The sequence below is a fragment of the Sus scrofa genome, chromosome 1 (assembly GCF_000003025.6).
Source record: "Sus scrofa isolate TJ Tabasco breed Duroc chromosome 1, Sscrofa11.1, whole genome shotgun sequence".
NCBI lineage: Eukaryota > Metazoa > Chordata > Mammalia > Artiodactyla > Suidae > Sus > Sus scrofa.
In genome coordinates this window covers 1-23738 of record NC_010443.5, presented here as the reverse complement: position 1 = coordinate 23738, position 23738 = coordinate 1, and the positions used below count along the sequence as shown (strand labels likewise).

Below are 23738 nucleotides of genomic sequence, written 5' to 3'. Positions count from 1 at the left end.
CGCTCCTGGAAGCCAGAGCCGTCCCCTTCCGCTTCTCAGCCTGAGCCTGCTCTTCCGAGAGAGCTGACGGAGAGGGGAGGGTTGTCTCTCCTAACTAAACATTCGAAATCATGGATAAAAATTTTAAAATCTGACCTTACAAAGAAATTGGCAAAACTATGGAACAGTGGAAACTCGAAGACTCTATGGGAATGTAAGTTGGTACAGCCATAGCTCGAAAAGAGATTGGCATACCTTGACATGGTTGAAAATAAGCACACCTTATGACCCAGCAGTTCTACGCCGAGGTACGTACCCTAGCCAGAAAGATGTGTAAGGATAAGTCTTGTTCTTAATGACCCAGAACTGGCAACGATCCAAATGTCCACATACTGCAGAATGAATAAAACAACTGATGTTTTTTTCGCGAATGTTTTGTAGATAGTTTTGTATCCAGGACAATACCTGAATAAATACAATATTTCTCTCCATAGCCATCAAAGGGATGTGACACAGCGTAAAAAAAAAAATAACAGACTGCCAGCTAGAGGGAAGGCACATCAACATGGATGAGTCTTAAAACGTTGAGCAAAAGAGTGCCTACTATATACCTTAGGAGTACACAGTGAGAAGGAAGGGCCTGTTTGGCTGGGTATAGGTGAGGGTTCTGGTGCTGGCAATACTGGGTTTCTTTATTTGATTTAATACTATCTTTTAATCTCTATATGTGTTTATGTACGTCTTATTATATTTTACAGCTTAAAAATGTTATTTAAAAAAGGCAAGCAAGCAATTGGCTAATATCGATTGATTACCTGATATACACAATTCTGGAAGCAGAAAAGATTTTTGAAACCTAAGTTTTTAAATTAAAACTTTAAACAAAGGGTAAAGCAAAAGATTTTCTTTGATAGTTATGGAGAGAGAAGTATTTATTCAGGCACCATCCTGGATACAAAAATATCTATACAGCATTTCCTATCATTAAGGAGCTCACAACCTCACTGGTTATATGAAATACAAAGGAAGCAAATTAACAAGCATTACAAAATGTGATCATGCCTAAATGATCCACAGGAGAGGGACTCTGGGGCCCAACTACTGTGAAAAGACTGCATTAGACGGTAGCAGAAGAATTAAAATATAATCGAGTCTGTAAACCAGGCTGTCTGTTTTTGTTTTTCTTATCATTCTACATGTTTGAGAATAGCTAACATGCTTAACGTGTGCCAGGCACAGTTCATACATTTCCTTAATCTATCTCACAATGTCCTTCGAAGACTAGTGCTATTATTACTCCAACCTACAACGAAGAAACTGAGGCAGAGAGACCTGATAACTTGCTAAACGTCACTCCGCTAGTCAGTTTGAACGGTCAGCATTTAAATATCAATATCTTGCTTAGATTACCAATCAGAAAAGGCCCTGGCGGGGTGGCCTCGCCGGAAGCGCGAAGGACTCCGCCCCACCCCATGTTTCCCTTCAGCCGAGTACCAGGGAAACATAGGAAGTGACGCAATGCCCACACTTCCCATGGCCGCCGCTCTAGCGTGGGCAACTCGCGGAAGCTGAGAGGTGAACTGGCGGAAGTGACGTTGTCAACGCGCGCCAGGAGTTCTGTAGGGTCGGGAAGGGTCGCCGTGGCGGGCGCCTGGGCTTCCTGCAGGTTAACTTCTTTTTCGCCTGCCGGTAGTAGTCTGTGCAGTGACTCCAGGTAACAGCCCTTTTAGCTTTTCTCTTCCCTGAGGATTCCTGCAGAAGCGACTACTGCATCGAGGCCCCGGGTCCATAGCGGGAAGAGGCGCGGAGTGTATGGGGAGGCCGCGCGGAGGCCGTTCCTCCCGCTCGTGCTGCCGCAGCTCCGGCCTGTACCGGCCGCGCATCCCGCTCGGTTCCCTCCTCTGCTGTGGCTCGAAAGCGGCTTCCCATTGTACGAGTGTGGGGTACGGGGGTGCCAGGAGGGGCATGGTCAGGCCAGTCCTGCGCATCCAAGACCCAATGTCTTTATGTCCTGCTGTTTCTCTTCTCGATATTGGAAGGCAGATTCACCCTGGCCTGTGCCCATCTGTTTTGCTACCAGCGGGGGTGGTTTTATGATAAAGTTTCGCTGGAGACTTGTTAACGTCCTATTAGAGGCGGGAGAGTTCAGGTACCGTAGAGCGTAAGATATAAATGCACACCACTTTATTGACAAGGCCTCCCTGTCTAGGCCCTGGACAGCGTGTTTTTCTAATTGAAAACTCTAGGTATGCGTCTTTGAAAAGATCATGCTCTATTGAGTTGTGTAGGCACTAGGAGGCCATGCAGAATTAATACCAAGTTTGATACTTCAGCTACCAAAAGGACATACATTGTGCTAACAATCGTCTTTTCTAAGGACAAGTTAGTGCAGTAATAACTGTGCGGCCTTAATGATACAGGTGAGGAAAGATGGTCAGTGTCATCACTGGGAGTGAGAGATGAGCTTGCAACAACAGTAACATTAGGCCTCAAACTAATTCCTCAGATTTCTTCTGTAGACTTAGTTTGCAAAAAGGAGTATGTAGCCACCAATTTCTGGGTAAATCTGTGGTCATATCAATGAGTGGTTTAAATTCTGCCCTCATTATGTCTTCTCTCAACTGTAGCAGCGACTCTTAAGCCCATCTTCCAGCCTCCAGTTTTATCTCTTGGAATGCATCCACACTCTTGCCAAAGCAAATCTACTCATAGTGCACTTCAAAACCTTGTCACTGCTCATATTGCTTATGTAATAATGACTTAAACTCCTGATGGCATGACCCCACTTATATTTGTGGTTTCATTCCCACAGAACGTTCCATACTGTGATGTTAAGTTCATTCATTGCTTGCAAACTGCATGCTCTTTCAATTTTTGTCTTTGTGGTTGATCTTTCTTCTGCCTGAAGCGCTGATTTGTAAATTCCTACTTGCTTTGCGAGACCCAAGTCGGAGGGTCCCAGTTTTGTGATCATACTCTTCAGAACACTTGACAGTTATGTTGTCTTCTTTTGTGTAGCATGTCTGCCTTCATTCATGATCACGTACCACATGCCAGGCACTATACTAAGTGTAGAGATTGCGAAGACATATATGCTGATTTCTGTACTCAAGGGTTTTAGCACAGTGCATGTCTGCTGTTATAGCACTTGAGTTTTGTAGGGATTATTTGCATACCCTTCAAATTGAACTCTTTGATGGCTGGGAAAATATATCGTCTTTATTTTTATATTTGCAGCACTTCTATTGTTATAATAGGATAACTGTCAAAAAGAGTACAGTTTTCTTATATTTCTGTTGTTTTCTGAAGCAGATTTTTTGTTGTTGTTGTTGTCTATTTTCCATTGATGAATATGTAGGATATGTAGTCTTTGGTGTCCTTTGTCCTTTCAGAGTCACTGTTAGATTCTTCCATTCATCCCACAAACAGCTGAGTGCTTGCTTTGTACCATTACATGCTTGAGGTGCATGTGTGCCTTTGACATGTAACTTTGAGGAGTTCTGTTGTGGTGCAGTGGGTTAAGGAGCTGACATTGTCACTGCGGTGACTTTGGTTGCTGCTGTGGTGCGGACTCGATCCCTGGCTTGGGAACTTCCACATGCCACAGATGCAGCCAAAAGCAAAACAAAGTAACAAGAAAAAAACCCTTAAAACTTTGAGACCTATAAGTTCTGTGTGAGAATATCATATTAGATGATAATGTTTAAACTGAAACCTAATTAATAATAGCTAACATTTATTTATCTTGTGCTTACTATGTGATAACTAGATGCTGTTCTTGGTGTTTTAATCAATCAGCCAATCCTGTTTCATTCCATCTGTTCTCACCTCACCCCTGAGCAGGTTAGAAGTCCATCTGAATTAAAGTGAACAAAAGGTCTTTCAGCAGTCCCTAGGTTCTTTTGTCTAAAAGGAATTTCAAATATGTAGCCAGTAAAGAGATGATTTAAAGAAGGCCAGATACAGGCACAGTTTGTTTGTTTGTTTGTTTGTTTTGCTTTTTAGGGTCAAACCCCGAGGCATATGGAAGTTCCCAGGCTAGGAGTGGAATCAGAGCTACAGCTGCTGGCCTACACCACAGCCACAGTAATGCAGGAGCTGAGCTGTGTCTGTGACCTACACCACAGCTCAGGGCAACGCCAGATCCCCAACCTACTGAGCGAGGCCAGGAATTGAACCCATAGCCTCATGGATTTGTTACCACTGTGCCACAACAGGAACTCCCAGCCATAGTTTATATTTATGTGTTCTGGGGAGATTAAGTTATTGCATATAAAAACATGTTATTTATTTTTATGTCTGTGCAGCTTCTCTCACAGTGGTTAGTTGCTCAATAAATGATCATACTACAGTGTATTGGATCTAATTCAGTATTTATTAAACTTAATGCCCAAGACATTGTAAAGGACATAAAATTGAATGAAATACTTAAAAACTTGAACTTAGCCTAATAGTGCTGTGTGTACAGTACATGATAAATATTTCTGCTCAGATAAGACAGTTTGCTGAGGAATTCATCTTCCCTAGGTGTTTATTCCCAAGTTTTTAATGCTGATAACATATCTTTTTTTTTTTTTTTTTTTTTTTTGGTCTTTTTGTCTTTTTAGGGCCATACCCATGGCATATGGAGGTTCCCAGGCTAGGGGTCCAATCAGAGCTGTTGCCGCTGGCCTACGCCAGAGCCACAGCAATGCCAGATCTGAGCTGTGTCTGAGACCTACACCACAGCTCACAGCCACGCTGATCCTTAACCCACTGAGCAAGGCTAGGGATCAAACCCACAACCTCACGGTTCCTAGTCAGATTCGTTTCTGCAACCAGGGGCACTTCCAACATACCTTAATTTTTAACATGATAAGATTATGTAAACATAGAACGATTTTTGTTCAGTTGGCAGTTTTGCATGCAGTCACGGGAAATGTGGAAGGAGAAAGATTTCAGCTTTATAAGGTAAAAAGAAGTGTATTCCAAAAGAGTCTCACTGTATAACCATGAAACTGGTTTATCAGACTGTACAGCTTACTTGTATTCTTACACTAAACTTCAAACTTTGTTCAAAGCAGCATCACTCTTTCTTGCTGTGCATGAAGATAACCCAGGGAGTTGAGGACACTGCTGAGAAGAGTGTACTGGGGATGCTCCAGGAAAAGACTGAATGCTGAGGCGATTTCCAGTCCAAAAGTTTTTGATTTGCCAGGAAGAAAGTGAACATCATGGATCAGAACAATAGCCTTCCACCTTACGCTCAGGGCCTGGCTTCCCCTCAGGTAAGGGAACTGGAGGGAGGGTGCAGGTAGGGTAGATTCTGTCTTGCTAGAGATGCGTAAAGGGGAGAAAGGGGATTTAATGATCTATTATTGAAAATGGATTTTCATTTGTTAAGCTTCCTCATTTTGTTGAAAAGTTATATTAGGCTTTGTCTGTGTGTGTGTGTGTGTGTGTGTGTGTGTGTTGTGTGTCTGTCTGTCTGTCTGTCTGTCTGTCTTTTTAGGGCTGCATCTGGAGGTTTCCAGGCTAGGGGTCAAATTGGAGCTATAGCTCCTAGCCTACACCACAGCCACAGCAACACCAGATCCCAGCCGCTTTTGTGACCTACACCATAGCTCACGGCAACACAGGATCCTTAACCCATTGAGTGAGGCCAGGGATTGAACCCACATTTTCATGGTTACTACTTGGGTTCATAACCCACGGAGCCACAGTGGGAACTCCCTATCTACTTTAAAATTTTGAAAATAACTTCTATTGAGGTATAATTTGCATACTTAAAAACACTATTCTAAGTGTATGTTTTGATAGTTGTATATACCTGTGTTACCCTAAAAATCCCTTCCTGCCTCTTTACAGTTGCTCCCCTGGCTCTAGGCAGCTACTGCTCTGCTTTTCAGAGTTAGATAGTTTAGCCTAGTCCAGAATATCATGCAAATGGAAGCGTTCCAACATGTGCTTTCTTGAGTCTGTCTTCTTTGCCCAACGTAACATTTGTATATCAGCAAATTCACTTTTATCTCCAAGAAGCATTCTGTTGTGTGGATGTACCACAGTTTGTCTGTTATCCAGATGTTTTCAGGTTGGGGCCTTTATGAAAACATAGGTGCTGTACCTTTGTGTATAATCTTCGTGTCAACTGTTTATTTCTCTTGGGCAAATACTCAGGAGTGGGATTGCTAGGTCATTGTGTAAGTGTATGTTTATAAGAAGGTGCCAAGCATATTCTAAAGTTCCACCGTCAGTGTATGAGAGTTCTAGTTGCTCCACGTCCTTAGCAACACTTGGGTTTTTTTTTTTTTTGTTTTTTTTTTTTCTTCCTTACTTTTAGCCATTTCCAGTGGTTACTTTTTAGTATTTCTTTGTGGTTTTAATTTACATTTTCCTGTTGGCCTGTGTTTATTAGCTATTTATGTGTATTCATTTGTAAAATGTCCTTCACATCTTTGCCCATTCTTTATTGGTCTCTTTCTCTTTTATTGACTTATGATTATTCTTTATATGTTCTTTCTGAGGTATGTGTATGGTAGATGTTTTCTCCTGGTGTGTGGTTTAATTTTTATTTTTATTTATTCATTTATTCATTTGTTTGTTTTTTCTTTTTAGGGCTTCACCTGTGGCATATTCAAGTTCCCAGGTTAGGGGTCGAATTGGACCTGCAGCTGCCAGCCTGTGCCACAGTCATAGCAACACCAGATCCATCCGAGCCACATCTGCGACCTGCACCACAGCTCATGGCAACGCTGGATTCTTAACCCTCTGAGTGAGGCCAGGGATCAAACCTGAATCCTCATGGGTACTTAATCAGGCTCTTAGCCTTCTGAGTCACAATGGGAACTCCCAATTTTTCGTTTTCTTAATGGTATCTTTCAAAGAGTAGAAGTTCCCAATTTTTCTGCAGTTCATTCATCAGTTTTACTTCATGGTTAGTGCATTTGTGTCCTAGGAAATCATTGCCTATCCAAGGCCTTAAGGATTTTCTCCTAATAGTTTTAGCTTTCGTCTGTGACCCATAGCAAAGGCAGTCTTTTCAAAACATTAGTCTTAGCCTTTTAGAACTAATGTAGACTAAATTTTTTTCCATCCAATATTTTTGTAGAAATAAGTAATAAATGCAATAGAATAATACCTCTACTGTTAAGACTGCAGAATATATTTGATTCTCCTCTCATGTTCTTCTGCCAATATGTTGGTGAAACAATTTAACAGAAATGTCTTAGATTTTTCTTTTTTTCTTTTTTGCTTTTTAGGGCCACACCCACAGCATATGGAGGTTCCCAGGCTAGGGGTCGAATCCGAGCTACAGCTGCCGGCCTACACCACAGCCACAGCAACACAGGATCTGAACCATGTCTGCCACCTATACCACAGATCATAGCAACGCCAGATCCTTAACCCACTGAGCGAGGCCAGGGGTTGGACCTACAACCTCATGGTTTCTAGTTAGGTTTGTTTCCCTTGCGCCATGATGGGAACTCCGAAATGTCTTAGACATTTTTAAATTTTACTTTCTGCTAAATAAAGTGGTGGAAGTAGGAAAAGATTGTGACTCTTTTTTGGCTTTGCATCCATTTGAGCGTATAATAAAAACTATAGATTCCTCCATGCAAAATTGTTAGCTGTAATTGTAAGAGGTTGAGACAGCCATTGCAAGGTCTGCCAGCTCCACGGTCTCCATGGATTTTGGTATCATGAGAAAGCCTCGGACCGGGCCTCAGGAAAACTCAGTTGTAATCTTGACGCATCTACTATTGAGATCTGTGGCATTGGGCAAGTCACTTAACTTCTCTTGGTGTCAGTTTTCTTGTCTTCGATGTGGGAGGAACAGCGTCTCTTTTCCCTTTCCCAAAGGGCTGCTGTGAAACTCAAGTAGACAAATGAGACAATGTCTGGAAAAGTTCAGAAGCATTGTAGAAAAGTGAATTGATGTTATGCTGATAGATGCACTGGATTTTGTTGACTTAAACTTCAGAGAGAGCAAATGATCAACCCTTTTGGATGATATTCTGGATGATAGTCTAATACTTGTGGTTATGGTTGTTAGCACTTTCGTGTTTTCTTGGTACTCGTCGTCATGTTGAATGTGTTCGTTGGCTACGTCTAGGGTAACATATACTTTACCATCCAAGCTAGGACACGTACTTTGGGGGTGAAATGGGCTCCTACCCAGATGGTGTGTTAGAATAACAGTTTAAACAAGGGTCTGTGGTCACTTCTATCAACTCCCTTATTCTTTCTAACAATCTTAGAGCATTGTTATCCTCGGCGATGCCTGAAGAGTTAAGCAACTTCCTCACATTCTCACATGTTATAAGTAGCAGAGGTGGATTTCACACCCAGGTCTGCTTCTACGTCCTAAGCTCTTACCTACTCTACTGTGTTGAAGAAGGAAGTGATGTGTCTAGGAACAGCAGGTTCCGTCCTGTTAATGGTTAATACCCCGTTCAAACTTGGAGGGTGTGTGTCTTTTCGCATCTCATCTGCTCTTCTGCCAGCCAAGCCCCGCAAACCCTTGACACCAGCCAGTCTAAACCACTGTTGTAACTTTCCACAGGGTGCCATGACTCCTGGAATCCCAATCTTTAGTCCAATGATGCCTTATGGCACAGGACTGACTCCACAGCCTATTCAAAACACCAACAGTCTATCCATTTTGGAGGAGCAGCAAAGGCAGCAGCAGCAGCAACAGCAGCAGCAGCAGCAGCAACAGCAGCAGCAGCAGCAGCAGCAGCAGCAGCAACAGCAGCAGGCAACAGTGGCAGCCGTCCAGCAGTCGACGTCCCAGCAGGCGACCCAGGCGGCCTCGGGCCAGACTCCACAGCTCTTCCACTCACAGACTCTTACGACTGCACCCTTGCCTGGCACCACTCCCCTGTATCCCTCCCCCATGACCCCCATGACCCCCATCACCCCTGCCACGCCAGCATCGGAGAGCTCTGGGATTGTGCCACAGCTGCAGTGAGTACTTGTCATGTGTCCTTTCTCTTGCCCTGGAGGGGTCCCTTGCAGCTGTGCTGCTGCTCTTTGTTTTCAGGTGGATTAATATATTTAAGTGTGCGGTCATGTATCAAAATTTGCTTTATGTCTCACTTGAGAAAGGGAAGTAGAATGTCTATTGAGTCAGTGTTCTCAGTAAAAGGCTCTCAGAACATATTCAGAAATTTAGTAGCTTGTGTTTATATGCTTGGAACATTGATGTCCAATTTGAATGTCGTTATTGTTGTAGGCATTTCTCTCTAGCTGCATTACCAAGTCATGCGTTATGCAGTCTCCTTCCCTTGTGATGCTGTGAGTCTTTGGGAAGATTGATCACTTAGTCAGAATCGTTGCAGTTCATAGTGGTCCTTGTTTATTTCCTCATTGGTTGTTATAAGGGCTGTGTGTAAATTTTTGAAGAGCTGTGTCCTTCCTAGAAGCTGAAGATGGCTGTTCTTGCCCTCAACAGATTTTTCTACCTAATCGAAGTGGTTCCTATATGTAACAGAATTGTGGGGTAAGGAGATGGGTAGGGAAAATTTCTCCTTCTTGAAAAATATTCTCATATGTCTGTCAGTGAGAAGTATATAGTTTTGCCTTTAGGGAGCTTACAGCCACATTGAAGGGTTATTTGCAATAATTATGTCACCCAGTTTTCTTGTTAAGTCATTCCTGATCATTTTTAGAACTAAGTAATGTTTAATCATGGATCCTGATTGATATCCAGAGAGCCAATTATTTTTTTACTTATTTGTTTTTCTATTTTTGCCACCCCGTGGCATATAGTTTCCAGGCCAGGGATCAGATCCAAGCTGCAGTTTTGCCATACACTGCAGCTGGGGCAATGCAAGATCTTTAACCCACTGTGCTGGGCGGGTATCGAACTTTCATCCCAGCGCTCCAGAGGTGCTGCCAATCCCATGGTACCACAGCGGGAACTCCCAGAAACCTGAGTCTTGCCTTGGGTATTTGATCTGATGCAATTTAAAAAACAAAATAATTTTAGAGTTCCCGTTGTGACTCAGCAGGTTAAGAACCTGACTAGTATACATGAAGATGTGGGTTCAGTCCCTGGCCTTGCTCAGTGGATTAAGGATCTGTCATTGCCACAGGCTGCTGTGTAGGTTGCAGATGCAGCTCAGATCTGGTGTTGCTGTGGCTATAGTGTAGGCTGGCAGCTGTGGCTCCAATTCGGCCCCCAGCCTGGGAATTTCCATATGCCAGGGCTATGGCCCTAAAAAGTCAAAAACAAACAAAAAAACTCCAAAATTATTTTACTGATTTTAGAAGGAGAGGCACTTGTTAGTTCATTTTTATAAACACCATTCCCAAATGTCTTGCACACTTACTTGGCTTCTTTGGGTATTTAAGTTTGCACCTTTATTTATTTTTTTTTTTTTAGTTTTATTGAGGTATAGTTAATTTACAAGGCTGTGATCATTCAAGCTGCACAACTAAGTGACCCAGCCATACATGTACACACATCCATTCTCTCTCAGATTCTTTTCCTGCATAGATGATCACAGAATACTGGGCAGAGCTCTGTGCTATACAGTAGGCCCATGTTGGCCAATTTGTTCCATGTACCTCAATATGCGTATGCCAATCCCAAACCTCCATACCTATCACCCCCCGTCCCCCCCCTTTGGGTTATAACCATAAGTTTTTCAAAATCTGTGAGTCTGTTTCTGTTCTGCAGATAAGTTCATTTATATCCCTCTTTTTTAGATTCCACATGTAAGTGATGTGTTTGTCTTTCATTGTGTGACTAACTTCACTTATCATGATAGTTTCTAGGTCCATCCCTGTTGCTGCAAATGGCATTATTTCATTCTTTTTTATGGCTAAGTAATATTCCATTGTATACATGTACCATGTCTTCTTTATTCATTCTCTGTTAATGGACATTTGGATTGCTTCCACGTCTTGGCTATTGTAAATAGTGCTGCAGCGAACACTGGGGTGCACATATTTTTTTGAATTATAGTTTTCTCTGGATAGATTCCCAGGAGTGGGATTACTGGATTGTTGGTAGTTCTGTTTTTAGTTTTTTTTCTTTGCTGGATTTTTTTTCTCCTCTTTTTCTTTCTTTCTTTGTGTGTGTGTGTGTGTGTGTGTGTGTGTGTGTGTGTGTTTGCCATTTCTTGGGCCACTCCTGCGGCATATGGAGGTTCCCAGGCTAGGGGTCTAATCGGAGCTGTAGCTGCCAGCCTACGCCAGAGCCACAGCAACGCGGGATCCGAGCCGCGTCTGCGACCTACACCACAGCTCATGGCAACGCCGGATCGTCAACCCACTGAGCAAGGGCAGGGACTGAACCCGCAACCTCATGGTTCCTAGTCGGATTTGTTAACCACTGCGCCACGACGGGAACTCCTGTTTTTAGTTTTTTGAGGAACCTCCGTACTGCTTTCCATAGTGGTTATACAGATTTACATTCCCACCAACAGTGTAAGAGGGTTTCCTTTTCTCCACACCCTCTCCAGAATTTATTATTTGTAGACTTTTTGATGACGGCAGTTCTGGCTGGTGTAAGATGGTACATCATAGTAATTTTGATTTGGATTTCTCTAATAATTACTGATGTTGAGCGTCGTTTTATTTTTTGGGGGGGCATCTGTATGTCTTCTTTGGAGAGATGTCTATTCAGATCTTCTGCTTGTTTTTTCTTTTTTTAAACTAGGTTGTTTGTTTTTTTTAATATTGAGCTGCAGAAAGTATTTGTATATTTTGGAGATTAATCATTTGTCAGTTGCTTCATTTGCAGATATTTTCCTCACATTCTTTGTCAGTCGCTTCATTTGCAGATATATTTCCTCACATTTCCTCACATGGGTTGTCTTTGAGACGCTCCCAGAAAACTGTTAGAGCTCATCAATGACTTTGGTGAAGTTGCAGGATACAAAATTAATACACAGAAATCAATTGCATCTTTATATACCAACAATGAAAGTTCGGAAAGAAAAATTATGGAACCAGTCCCATTTACCATTGCATCAAAAAGAATAAAATACCTAGCATAAACTCACCTAACGAGATAAAAGACCTTTACTATGAAAACTATGAGATGCTAATGAAAGAAATCAAAGATGACACAAACAGATGGAAAGATAACCATGCTCTTGGACTGGAAGAATCAATATTGTCACAATGACTGTACTACCCAAGGCAATCTGCAGATTCAGTGCAGTCCCTATCAAATTACCAATGGCGTTTTTCACAGAACTCGAACACAGTATTTTAAAATTTGTTTGGAAACGCAAAAGACCCTGAATAGCTAAAGCAATCCTGAGAAAGAAAAATGGAGCTCTCTTCTTTTGAGAGAAGCCAGAAAGTCATTCCTACATATTTTATTTATAAAAAGTGTTTTGGAGGATTAGGGTGGTAGTGATGCTATTTCAGAGCTCATGGATGAGTTGAATTAGTAAAAGGAAAGACTAGGCTTGGCTCTGGAAAGAGGCAAACTCAAATCCCAACTCTGCCTATCTCTTAGGAGCCATGTGTATGTGGAGCCCATGCCCCCTCCCCCTTAAGTCTCAACTTCATCTGAAAATGGGGATATTAATAGTTATTACGTCTCAGTGCATTGTAAGTATCAAGTGAGATAATCTCTGTAAAGTGTTTGCCATGGTGTGTGGTACCTGTACAATTAAATGTCAGCAATTAAAAAAATTTTTAATTTAAAGAATTAAGGTAGTTTAACTCAATGAAATTAAATTCTAGTGAAAGAATCTGATTTCTAGATAATCATCTGTTACTAGACATTAAAAATAATCATGTTTTCTTTTCACATTTTTTGCAGAAATATTGTATCCACAGTGAATCTTGGTTGTAAACTTGACCTAAAGACCATTGCACTTCGTGCCCGAAATGCTGAATATAATCCCAAGGTCAGAACATTTTAATGTATTTCAAACTATAATAATATAGGTATTTTCTTCTAAAAGTCTTTGGATCAAAAAGAGTATGTTGTGTAAGTCTGTCCATACCAACAAAACAGGATTTAAAGCAAAACTGGAGCATTTTTATTGAATAACTGCTGAGTAAACACTCTAGGAATATAGGAGTATACAAGATAAATTTTTATATACCCATTATAATGGGAATCATGTGAAGTTAGAAAACAAAATATGTAGTTTGATTCCATTTGTGTTTTGAAAACTGTATAGAATAGACTGCCATGCTACATGGAATTTACTTCAAGGTGATACATTTGGAGAATTAAGAAAGGGCATATGGGAGTTCCCATCGTGGTGCAGTAGAAACAAATCCGACTAGGAACCATGAGGTTGCAGGTTTGATCCCTGGCCACATTCAGTGGGTTAAGGATCCGGCATTGCCGAGAGTTGTGTAGGTTGCAGACACAGCTCAGATCTCATGTTGCTGTGGCTGTGGTGTAGGCTGGCAGCTACAGCTCCGATTGGACCCCTAGCCTGGGAACCTCCATATGTTGCGGGTGCGGCCCTAAAAAGCCAAAAAAACAAAAAAAGGGCACATGGGTGATACAAGATTAGCCAAGAATTGCTAATTACTAAAGTTGGATAGTAAGTACGAGGAAGTTAATTATATTTTCTTACCTTTGTATAACCATTGAGTTTTTTATAATGAAAAGATTAGGGCAGAAATACCTATGCGTTTTCTGATTTTAAGAGAGCATCCTTATGCATGTTAAGGCTTTTGTCCCTGCATTAGTAGGAAACTTACTTATAGAAAAAAAAAATAGTAGGAATTCCTGTCATGGCTCAGCGGTAACGAACCCGACTAGTATCCATGAGGACATAGGTTTGATCCCTGGCCTTGCTCAGTGGGTTAAGGATCTGATGTTGCTGTGAGCTATGGTATAGGTGGCAGATTTGGCTCGGATCTGGCATTGCTATTGCTATGGTGTAGGTTGGCAACTGCATCTCCAGTTTGACCCCTAGCCTGGGAACTTCCATATGCCGAGGATGTGACCCTAAACAACAAAAAGAAGAAAAAAAAATAGTAAACACTTGGATTCAGAAATGAGTGGACATTTTTAGAGGGCCAGGCTGAAACCAGGCACCTGAGTCTAGAAGATGATCTGAATGAAGAGCCATGGAGTTCCTGTCATGGCGCAGCAGAAAAGAATCCAACTAGGAACCATGAGGTTGCAGGGTTTCTTCCGTGGCCTCACTCGGAAGAAAAAACACTATTTTTGGGCATCAGGATATGGATGCAATGAATAACTTCCCCAGTTTGTATGTACTCAGAATCCAACTGGATATGGGTCCTTCCTGAAAACTGGTCTCAAATTTATTAAAAGGCCTCCTGTAAGTGATAACTCCTAAAAATACAGCTTCCTTCCTTCTGAAATGCTTTCTTCTAGGCAAGTTGAAGGCCGACCTCCATTGGTGTCTTTTCCATCTTACTGTCTGCTGCTTGCCTTTTGTGTAGAGATATGTGGGTGGTGATTTCTTACTCATACAGGACATTGGTTGGCCATCAAGGATATGAGATGGTGGAGACTGTTGTGGGGAGCCAGGCCAGTCCTCATAGGTCTTTCAGAAACAGTTTCATAGGGTAAGAATTTGTGGGATCTAGAGGTCATCAGAGCTAAAACTTTAGGCCAAGGAAAATAAACTTTGGAAACCTGGTCTGGCTTTGCCTTGGCCTTTTTCTTTTTTGTTTTTCTTTCTTTTCTTTTTTTTTTTTTTTTTTTTTTTTTTTTTGCTTTTTAGGGTCGCACTTGCAGCATATGGAGGTTCCTAGGCTAGGGGTCAAATCAGAGCTATAGCCGCTGGCCTATGCCACAGCTATAGCAATGCAGGATCCAAGCCACGTCTGCGACCTACACCACAGCTCACAGCAACGCTAGATCCTTAACCCACTGAGCAAGGCCGGGGATCGAACCTGTGTCCTCATGAATGCTGGTCAGGTTCGTTAACCACTGAGCCATGGCAGGAACTCCTGTGCTGGCCTTTTAAGAAAGGGAAGCTTCAGTGACTTACTATTATTAGGCATATTTAAACTCTTTGATTTGAGCACTGAATGAAACCCAAGTGGATCTCAGAACCCTGGCCCCCATTGTAGCTTTCCTGGCTTGTGAAAACTGAAGACAGAGTATTAGCAACCCGTTCAACTTCTCAAGTAAGGTAACCCCGTGAATATTTTGTGTAAAGTCTGAATCTGTGTCCATATTTGTCCTTGTCTGTGTGTGTGTGATGGTTGCTTTTTGTTCTGCGTGCGCATGTGTAGGTAGTAATGTTTGAGGATGATTTTGAGTGATGCCAAGCCATTCCGAGATACTTAAAACAGAACACAGAGAAAGGATGATGACTAAGTTTCTACTCCCCCCCACCACCTGAAAAACAGTTTATGTTTGTCGGATCAGAAGTGGCTAAACCTAGTAAGAATTGCTGTTTGCATGAGTTAGGGAAGCCACTTTCTTTGGAATGGATTATAATCTTACCATTAATATTTCCTTCAGATAGCTGATTTCCTTTAATAAGTCATTATTTTACACAAACCCAAATGCTTATCGGCTAATATTCATTCAGAAACCTCTAGTAAGATGACTATCCTAGTAGAATGAGCTGTGGGTAACGAAATATTTTATAACACCATTTAGAAATTTACTGTGTCATTATAAAGTATACCTTGATTATTTCAAATATATGTCAGTATTGATTAACCATTAGGATTTATCATCAGAGGAAAGAATTAGTCAGAATGAGGCAGGCTTAGATTTATTTTGGTAGTGAGGAGGTTTTTGTTTATTTATTTTTTTTTAAGGGAAGGGAAGTAAAGTCATTGGGTTTAACCTGGAACGGTATTTGATAGTTATGTGGGAAATTGACAAAAGTCTTTTATGGGCATGTGCTAAGTTGGATAATAAGTATTAGCTGTGGGTTTAGAAAACTGTTAAGTTTCTAAAACTCTTAAAACATCCTCTCTTTTATGTACAAGTTAGAAAAATGTAGCCTAGGTAAAGATACCTAAAGTCAGAGTTGCTGTAATAACTGGCTAAGAAAGTGGCTCATTGAGCTAATGAGACTTCTTGGTCAGCTTGGTTGAACAAATTAAAATATAGAGAACATCAAATATGCGTATTTATTTTAAAACCTCTTCCTTTTCCAGTGAGGGAATAAATCTTTATGGCCATTTAGGAAACCACATAGATACTTAGATATAGAAAAGTTCTATTATTTGGAATTTAGAGTGAGAATTTTAAAAAGAAAAAGATTTGTCAGAATTATTGAATTTTTTTCATTATTTAAAATATTGTTACCTTTGACTTTAAAATATATCCGCATCTTAAGAACAGTGCATGTATGATGGTGAGTTCATGATATTAGTAAGCTGTTTCCTTAATAAGGAAATAAAATATATTTTTTATTAACGATTGTATCTGGTATAGTCTAACCATTTATATTCTTTATTACCATTAGCCAAAGCAATCCAGGTGGTTTCCTCCAGACACAAGGAAAACTAGAAGGCATATAACCAAGAAATGTCTAGTTGTCTGTCCATGGGTACACATTACATAGTTCCTTTAGGGTCATTTAAAGTGGCAAAGTTAACATGTACATTAACATTATCCTTTCACCAATTATTACTTTTTTTTTCTTTTTTTCTCTTTTTTGGTCTTTTTGCATTTTGTAGGGCTGCTCCTGCAGCACATAGAGATTCCCAGGTTAGGGGTCTAATCGGAGCTGTAGCCACCAGCCTTCGCCAGAGCCACAGCAACACGGGATCCGAGCCGTGTCTGCGACCTACACCACAGCTCACGGCAATGCCAGATCCTTAACCCACTGAGCAAGGCCAGGGATCAAACCCGCAACGTCATGGTTCCCAGTCGGATTCGTTAACCACTGCGCCATGATGGGAACTCCTCCTTTTTTTTTCCTAAGAAATTATCTAAATAATAAATTTTGTTGAAGTGTTTGTCTAGGATTTCAAGGTAACGGCCTAGAAGTCACCATCTAACCACTGTGGCAATCCGTATGAGTGACATTAGAAGAAGTAATCTTTTGTCTATCATTTTTAATTTTATTAAGTTGAATACATAATTTTACAATTTTATAGTCGCTAATGACTAATTGGTTAATTATCCAGCCAATGAAACTAGTAGAGGGAGTTTAGGAAATGCAGAATAATTAGGCATTTCCTAGGACTTGTGTAAATTAGAATATGACGGTAGCATTTTTGCATGGTTGTAAAATCAGAGGGAAGGCATATATATAGCTGTTGTAGTTTTTGTTTTTGTTTTTGTTTTTTTTTAATGGCTACACCCACGGCATGTGGAAGTGTCCCTGGTTCCTGGTTTCTGGGCCAGGGATTGAATCCAAGCCACAGCTGCAGCAATACCAGATCCTTTAACCCACCGCACTGGGCTGGTGATTGAACCCTGACCTACACAGCAACCCAAGTTGCTGCAGTTGGAGTCTTAAACCGCTGTGTCGCAGCAGGAATTCCCATATAGCAGTTTTTAAAACAGTTAAAACTATCTATTTTGTCAAACAGTCATTTTGATGAGACATATTTTATGAATTTTTTCGTATGTAACTAAATATCTGATATTAATACTTTAGAGTTGTTTGAAAGTAATTTTTTGCTTTATATCATGTAACCTAGTAACTGAAGCCATTGCATATATATAAATGGCAGTACATTAATACTGTTTCTGAGAGCCCATTGGAAACAGGAGGTCACTTCACTATCTGTTGGTATGCTTGTAATCTGATTTATTAATTCCTTCTGGAGGTTGAAAAGGGTTATCAGTTGATTTGCCTAAAAAAATCATTAATAAAATTTACAGTTAAAGAAAATTTTTGTAACTTCTGTCTTCACTTGTTGGAATGTGTGTGAAAGAACACACAGATCTTGGTCCAGCTGCCCTAGTAGCCACAGTTTACTTGTCGGCTCCCTGTCCAAGAGTACACATGCCACATGGCCATGGAAGGGAATCCTGTATAGAAACAATGACAGGTATCTGGGTGGCTGTCATTGTCTAATTCTCCTGACAGAATCAGCAGTCTGAGTGACTCATTAACCGTTGTCTCTGACTGTTTCAGCGATTTGCTGCTGTAATCATGAGAATAAGAGAACCCCGGACCACCGCACTGATATTCAGCTCTGGGAAAATGGTGTGCACGGGAGCCAAGAGGTGGGTCTAAAAGGGTTCATTGTCCTAGTCTGTGCGTTAGGAAAGAAAAGGCTGTATGTCGTGGTTTCTAGGTATTAGGTTACTACTGTGATACATTGTCATTGTTGCTTTCTGTTAAGGTGGTTGATTTTCATCACTGCAGACAGCAGTAACTTCATTTTCTTAAAATCAGGCATGAGTAAGGATGTGTGTTATCATCTGATTTCCATATAGTTGAGCGTGATTATGTGCAGAAACGTAAGGAATAAACCAGATATAAAACCGTATTAATTTACTAAAAAGGAAACGTTAACCTATATTGGTGTTTAGGCAATTACTATAAAAGGATAATGGTTATTGTGAGGGGAGAGACTGGAGCATAAGGAGGGGCTTCTGGGATGGCTGGTGAGGTTCGGGGCAGTGATAGCTGGGGTGTCTGCCTAGGAATAATACATTATCCTACACATTTGTTAGGTTTCCTGTGTGTGTTGCATCTTACCACGAAGTTTAAAAATTCAGTGAAGTGACTGATTGGACATAGATATATCAACAATAATTTTACAGTGTTATAAAAATTCCATTAATAGAAACTACAAAACACTTAGGAATTAGCTTTTATGAAATGTAAACATGAAAAAAGTTACGAAACTTTACTGAAGAACCTGAAGGAAAACCTACACATGGGGAGCAATTCTTTCTTGAACAGGAGGAGGTGATACTGGAATAGATGTCTCTCCAGTTCATACGCTGTTGACCTTGCCAATGATGAGAAGTGCAAGAAAAGGGCCCTCCATACCTCTGTTCTCTGGGCTGTAAGCCGGTATGTGGAGCTACCGCAACAGAATGTGCAGATGTCCTTTGTACAGTGGTTCCTCTCCTAGGAATGTTAGCACAGACATGCCTGTACTAATCCACCAGCACAAAGGTGAGGGTGTTTGCTCTCTGCAGCACTGCGGATAACCAACGGTCATAACTAAGGAAACGGTTAAGTACATGAAGGTGTGTGAGAGATGATGTGACACGTCAAATTCCATGTCATGGCAGTTTGTCTGTCATGGAACTGCAGTATGGAGTTCCCGACACATTTACTAGGCTGTACTTCAATACAGCTTTCAAAGAGAGAGAGAATGGTGTTATAGTCTTGAAGCTGGGAATGCTGAATTGGTGAGTATCGGCCAAAACTGGTGATACAGCCTATGGCTACTGAGAGACACAACAATATGAAATATTGACTAAAGAAAAGGAAGCTATAAAAATGAACATATGCTTTACTATATTTTCCAAATATGGTATCAAAAGCCCCCAAAGGAAAGAATCTGAATAGTAGGGGGCTGGGGAGATACCCGCCCATCTGGAGATTCACCTGGAGAAACTGGTAGAAGGGAGGAGAGGGAGGAAGACCCTGCCCTTACTGGCTGTGTGCCTCTGAGCTGCTGTTTGAAAAACAGTTTTACAGTTAAAAACATGGACCCAAACAACGAAACTCAAGAGCTTACACCCCTCACCAGCCTATGGACTGTCCCAGCTCTAATACTGAAGGCCTCTGGCCTAGAGCCTGTGTTTGCCCCTTACCTGCTGTGTAACCTTGGCCAGATCCTCAGATGGGACCTACCTTGCCTCACTTGTGAAAGAGGAACAAAACCTAACCGCAGGTCTTGTGAGAATTCAGGCAATGTATTTGGGAAATGGGAGGTGCTCAATGTATGGAACATAGTAACAAATACGTGTTTCATGAGCAGCTTCCAGTTTTCAGGCAGGTCATTTGCATTGCAACATACAATGAAATGCTGATTGAAACAACAAGCAGCAGACACACTGAAATGGTTTCAGGCATTATATCTAAAATACAACTTTTTTAAACAGTATGATCACATGAATCTTACAAGGTTTCATTTATAACATCTAACACTTTTATAAACAGCATTTATTGTACAGAGTACTCTGAAGGAAGAAAAATATGTACAGCCATTTGTTTTCATTAATACATTTCTATTCTGTCCTGCAATACTGAAAACGCGGAATGTGTCTGGCACAAAAATAACCCCTGGGAGTTACAAATTAGAAAACAATACTTTTAAAAAAGATTTTTACTTTTCTGGTAGAAATATAAAAAATGTGGTTTATGGGGAAGAAATTAAACGAAAAAGTCCAATCAATTGTTGAGGTGGCTTTAACACTTAAAGTTTTGTCCCTTAAACCAACTTGTCAACAGCAGTAAGTGTTTAAAATCTAAATATAAATAACCGGGCAGCGCTGCCCGAATAGCAGCACAGTACGAGCAACTTACAGGAACGCTCCGGAGTTCTCTGTGCAGAAACTGCGGCACCCCTGTGGGGTTCGCGTGCAGGAGCTTCACCTGGTGCTGCAACCTAAACCGAACGTCCATCCTTGCACCACACAGGGCCGTCCACAACACCACCATTAAATGTACCAAAAACTGATTTCTTCTAAAAAAAACAAGTGGTGGGGGAGGCAGGAGTACATGACGGCCATTACGTCGTCTTCCTGAAACCCTTTAGGATAGGGTAGATGTTCTCAAACGCTTCGTAAATTTCTGCTCTGACTTTAGCACCTATGTAGACAAGTTGGAGTAGAGGACAGAGTCTGAAATGGCATTTCTTCACAAAACCACAAGCACGATTCTCTCCATACCCAGTAAGGCTGACAGATGAAGGCGGTAAAACGTACGATGGAAGTGGCCTTTTCTTACACTGGCTTTTAAAAACAATTACGAGAGCAGCATCCCAGGTGACTCCAGCTACCTTCCCTACAGTCTGCCCATGTGACCAGTGCTGGCCCTGCACCAGGTCAGAAGCCAGCATGGCAGCAGCGAGTAGCTGACTCTTACTCTCCCCATTGTTGCCTATGACCAAGCTCTTCTGAAGCATCATCCTTTGCTGCCTTGAAATGATAATGCTGATGAACCTCCAAAATTTTAGACAACTTAAAACGCCATCTGTCATGCTCACTTCTCCCCTCCCCACCAAGGTCATGCTTCAGCTGAAGGAGCCACAGGACTGTGGTCTGACTTCCCTCAGCTGCCCATTCTGTGGGTATGTTTCCCAGAGTGTTAGGGTCGGGGGAGGGAATAAAGGGGCAAAGCTTCTATACAGGTCAGTAGCCAACTGTCCCAACACTGTAATATTACTTCTTAGCACTGAGAAAATGCCATTCTTGAACCTTTCAAAACTTAGGGTTAGACACTATTTCCTATTACAACTTACCTGTTAATACAACTTTTCCAGAGACAAAAATAAGGAGAACAATTCTCGGTTTGATCATTCTGTAGATTAAACCAGGAAACAACTCTGGCTCATAACTAGAAGGAAAATGGCAAAAACAGTTTAGAAATTAAGAGCTGCTCATGCCTTTAGGAAAAAAAATGACCTGAACAAGGGAAAACACTGGGTAAACAGCAAACGAGGAGGTGAGGCCCAGTTCTTGAAGTAGCATCACAGAAGACAGTACTTAAGGCCAGGGAAGCTGACTTGTAATTGGCACCTGAAGGCCAACGAACTCTTACTTCTAATGAATCTGAATTTCCAGACATGAGAACAAGAGCTTTATAAATATGTTCTGTAGTCTCTGCCCCTCATCAAGTTTCACTCTGGACAAGTGAAGTACACTGATTTACAAGAGCCTAATGAATTACTTATGTCTAAGATATGACAGTCACACAGTTTACCTTCTAATCATTCACATCTCATCTCCTTAAACTGAAATATCCTCAAAGTGTTAACCTAGGTCAGGCGACTTAACCAAAAGTGATAGAAAAGATACTGGTTAGACAATGAACCTTTCGCTGTGTTGTCAGACCAAATGCACTACTGGTATGTTTTTTTCTAATCCTAGTCATCTCATTTTGTTAGTTAGAGAGACTGAAAATAGTTAGGTGTGTGTGTGTTTAGCCCAGTGAAAAATTCAAGACAGGCTTCTCTGAAGAAAAGATGCCTGGATGGATACATGAAATGCCGGTGGGAGTTTCCTAGGTGAAGAGTGAAACAAGAGCACCAGGCATAAAAGCGGGATGTGCAAAGGCCCTGGTGCAATTAAGGGCACAGCACGCCAGGCGCATGCTGCAAGCAGGGTCTGCAGAGATGGGCAAGCCTGCCTTTAAAGTCTTCACCAGGAGAGCAGCAGGGAAAACAAAGAGAAAGAAATGTCATATCCACCATAACAGGAACTTCTAATTCATGCATTTAAAATGTATTCATTGAGCAATGAAACGATGAAACATACAGAAGGGGAACCAATTTCATCCTAGTAAAGGGGAGTCTGGGGTATCATTAAGAAGTAGAAGACCAGTGAGAATGGTAGGAATCAGGGAGAAATTTCAATAGTAAAACATCTATATGTGAATCATTTGGGAGCTCCTATGGTGGCTCAGTGGTAACAAAACTGTATCAGTGAGGATTCAGGTTTGATCCCTGGCCCTGCTCAGTGGGTTAAGGATCTGGTTTTGCCCTGAGCTGCGATGTAAATCACAGACATAGCTGGGACCTGGCACTGCTGTGGCTGTGGTGGAGGTTGGCAGTTGCAGCTCTGATTTGACCCCGGCCCGGAAACTTCCATATGCCACTGCTATGGTCCTGAAAAGACCAAAAAAACCAAAATAATTTGATTTCATATACCAATTACTTTGCATGTTTTTTAAAAATCATGAACAGTGTTTAAATAGGTTATAAATTAATTGTTGCCAAAAGCAATCACAATCCATTTCAGACTTACCTACTGAACTGTTGGTGGGTAAGCACAAGGCCTTCTAACCTTATAGGGAACTTCACATCACAGCTCCCCACCATGTTCTGAATCTTGAAGTCCAAGAATTTAGCTGGAAAACCCAACTTCTGTACAACTCTGGCATATTTTCTTGCTGCTAGTCTGGACTGTTCTTCACTAAGGAAAGAAAAAGTGAGATATTCATACTCAAAGACAGCTAAAATAATTATTTAACGTATAACTTATAAAAAGCCCAGGAGTTCCCATTGTGGCTCAGCAGGTTAAGAACCCAACTAGTATCCAGGAGGATGCAGGTTCAATCCCTGGCCTCACTCAGTGGGTTAAGGATCCGGTGCTGCCCCAAGCTATGGCAAAGGCCACAGATACAACTGGATCTGGTGTTGCTGTAGCGTAAGCTGGCAGCTGCAGCTCTGATCAACCCTTAGCACAGGAACTTTCATATGCCATGGGTACAGCCCTAAAAAGGAAAAAAAAAAAAAAGCCCAAATTAGGAAAGTTTTTTTTCAAAAGGTAAACTGGTCACCCTCTTCCAATGAAAAAAGATCAACAGACATTAACAATTTTATTTATAAAGTATTCCTGTGTCTCTGACAGAAAACGTAGGCCTACCCAAAGGAATCGTCACCAAATTATTGATGCAAGATTTTATAGATGTGAAGTACAACAGCCTCACCATTATCATTACTATTGTTGTACTTTAGCCACAGATTTCCACTGAGATGAAAACAAGCTTCATTTTAATAGGAAAATACTGATGGCATTTATATCTGAAGAGTGCACATGCTAATTCCTCTTTTATGTCCAGTCTTTCTTTACCACTCCTTACCTCATATTCGGGTACAGCGATGAATGAGTGCAGGGCTTACAAAATAAAAGCAGAATGAAAGCAATAACAACATTATCAACAAAAGCTCTCAAGAGCAGGGGTGAGAAATGACAAAAATTAAGC

The 23738-nt window shown here is 41.2% G+C and overlaps 2 protein-coding genes across 5 annotated transcripts; one reads left to right on the top strand and one right to left on the bottom strand.

Moving 5' to 3' along the window:
* Window positions 64-18070, top strand: TBP (TATA-box binding protein; the record flags this gene model as incomplete). Of its 4 annotated transcripts, none has more annotated exon segments than XM_021085493.1 (5): window positions 64-287; window positions 5043-5246; window positions 8522-8925; window positions 12746-12833; window positions 17979-18070. In XM_021085493.1, coding segments are annotated over 4 exon segments (638 nt in total), but the record flags the coding sequence as incomplete, so codon positions are not given.
* Window positions 19869-23721, bottom strand: LOC100125545 (TATA-box binding protein). The gene is made up of 3 exons (XM_021085497.1): window positions 22778-23721; window positions 21274-21368; window positions 19869-20621 (listed from the first exon to the last, which is right to left on the bottom strand). Exons 1-3 carry the CDS (start codon window positions 22849-22851, stop codon window positions 20542-20544), a joined length of 249 nt encoding a protein of 82 aa, XP_020941156.1. The 5' UTR covers window positions 22852-23721; the 3' UTR covers window positions 19869-20541.

What these genes read in the sequence shown, in the direction of transcription:
- LOC100125545 (XM_021085497.1), bottom strand. Translation starts at nt 22,851, where the DNA reads ATGGTGGGGAGCTGTGATGTGAAGTTCCCTATAAGGTTAGAAGGCCTT. An exon ending in ACCCACCAACAGTTCAGTAG is followed by an intron (nt 21,369 to 22,777) that starts GTAAGTCTGAAA and finishes TTTTCCTTCTAG; the next exon opens with TTATGAGCCAGAGTTGTTTC. An exon ending in TGGAAAAGTTGTATTAACAG is followed by an intron (nt 20,622 to 21,273) that starts GTAAGTTGTAAT and finishes TTGTCTACATAG; the next exon opens with GTGCTAAAGTCAGAGCAGAA.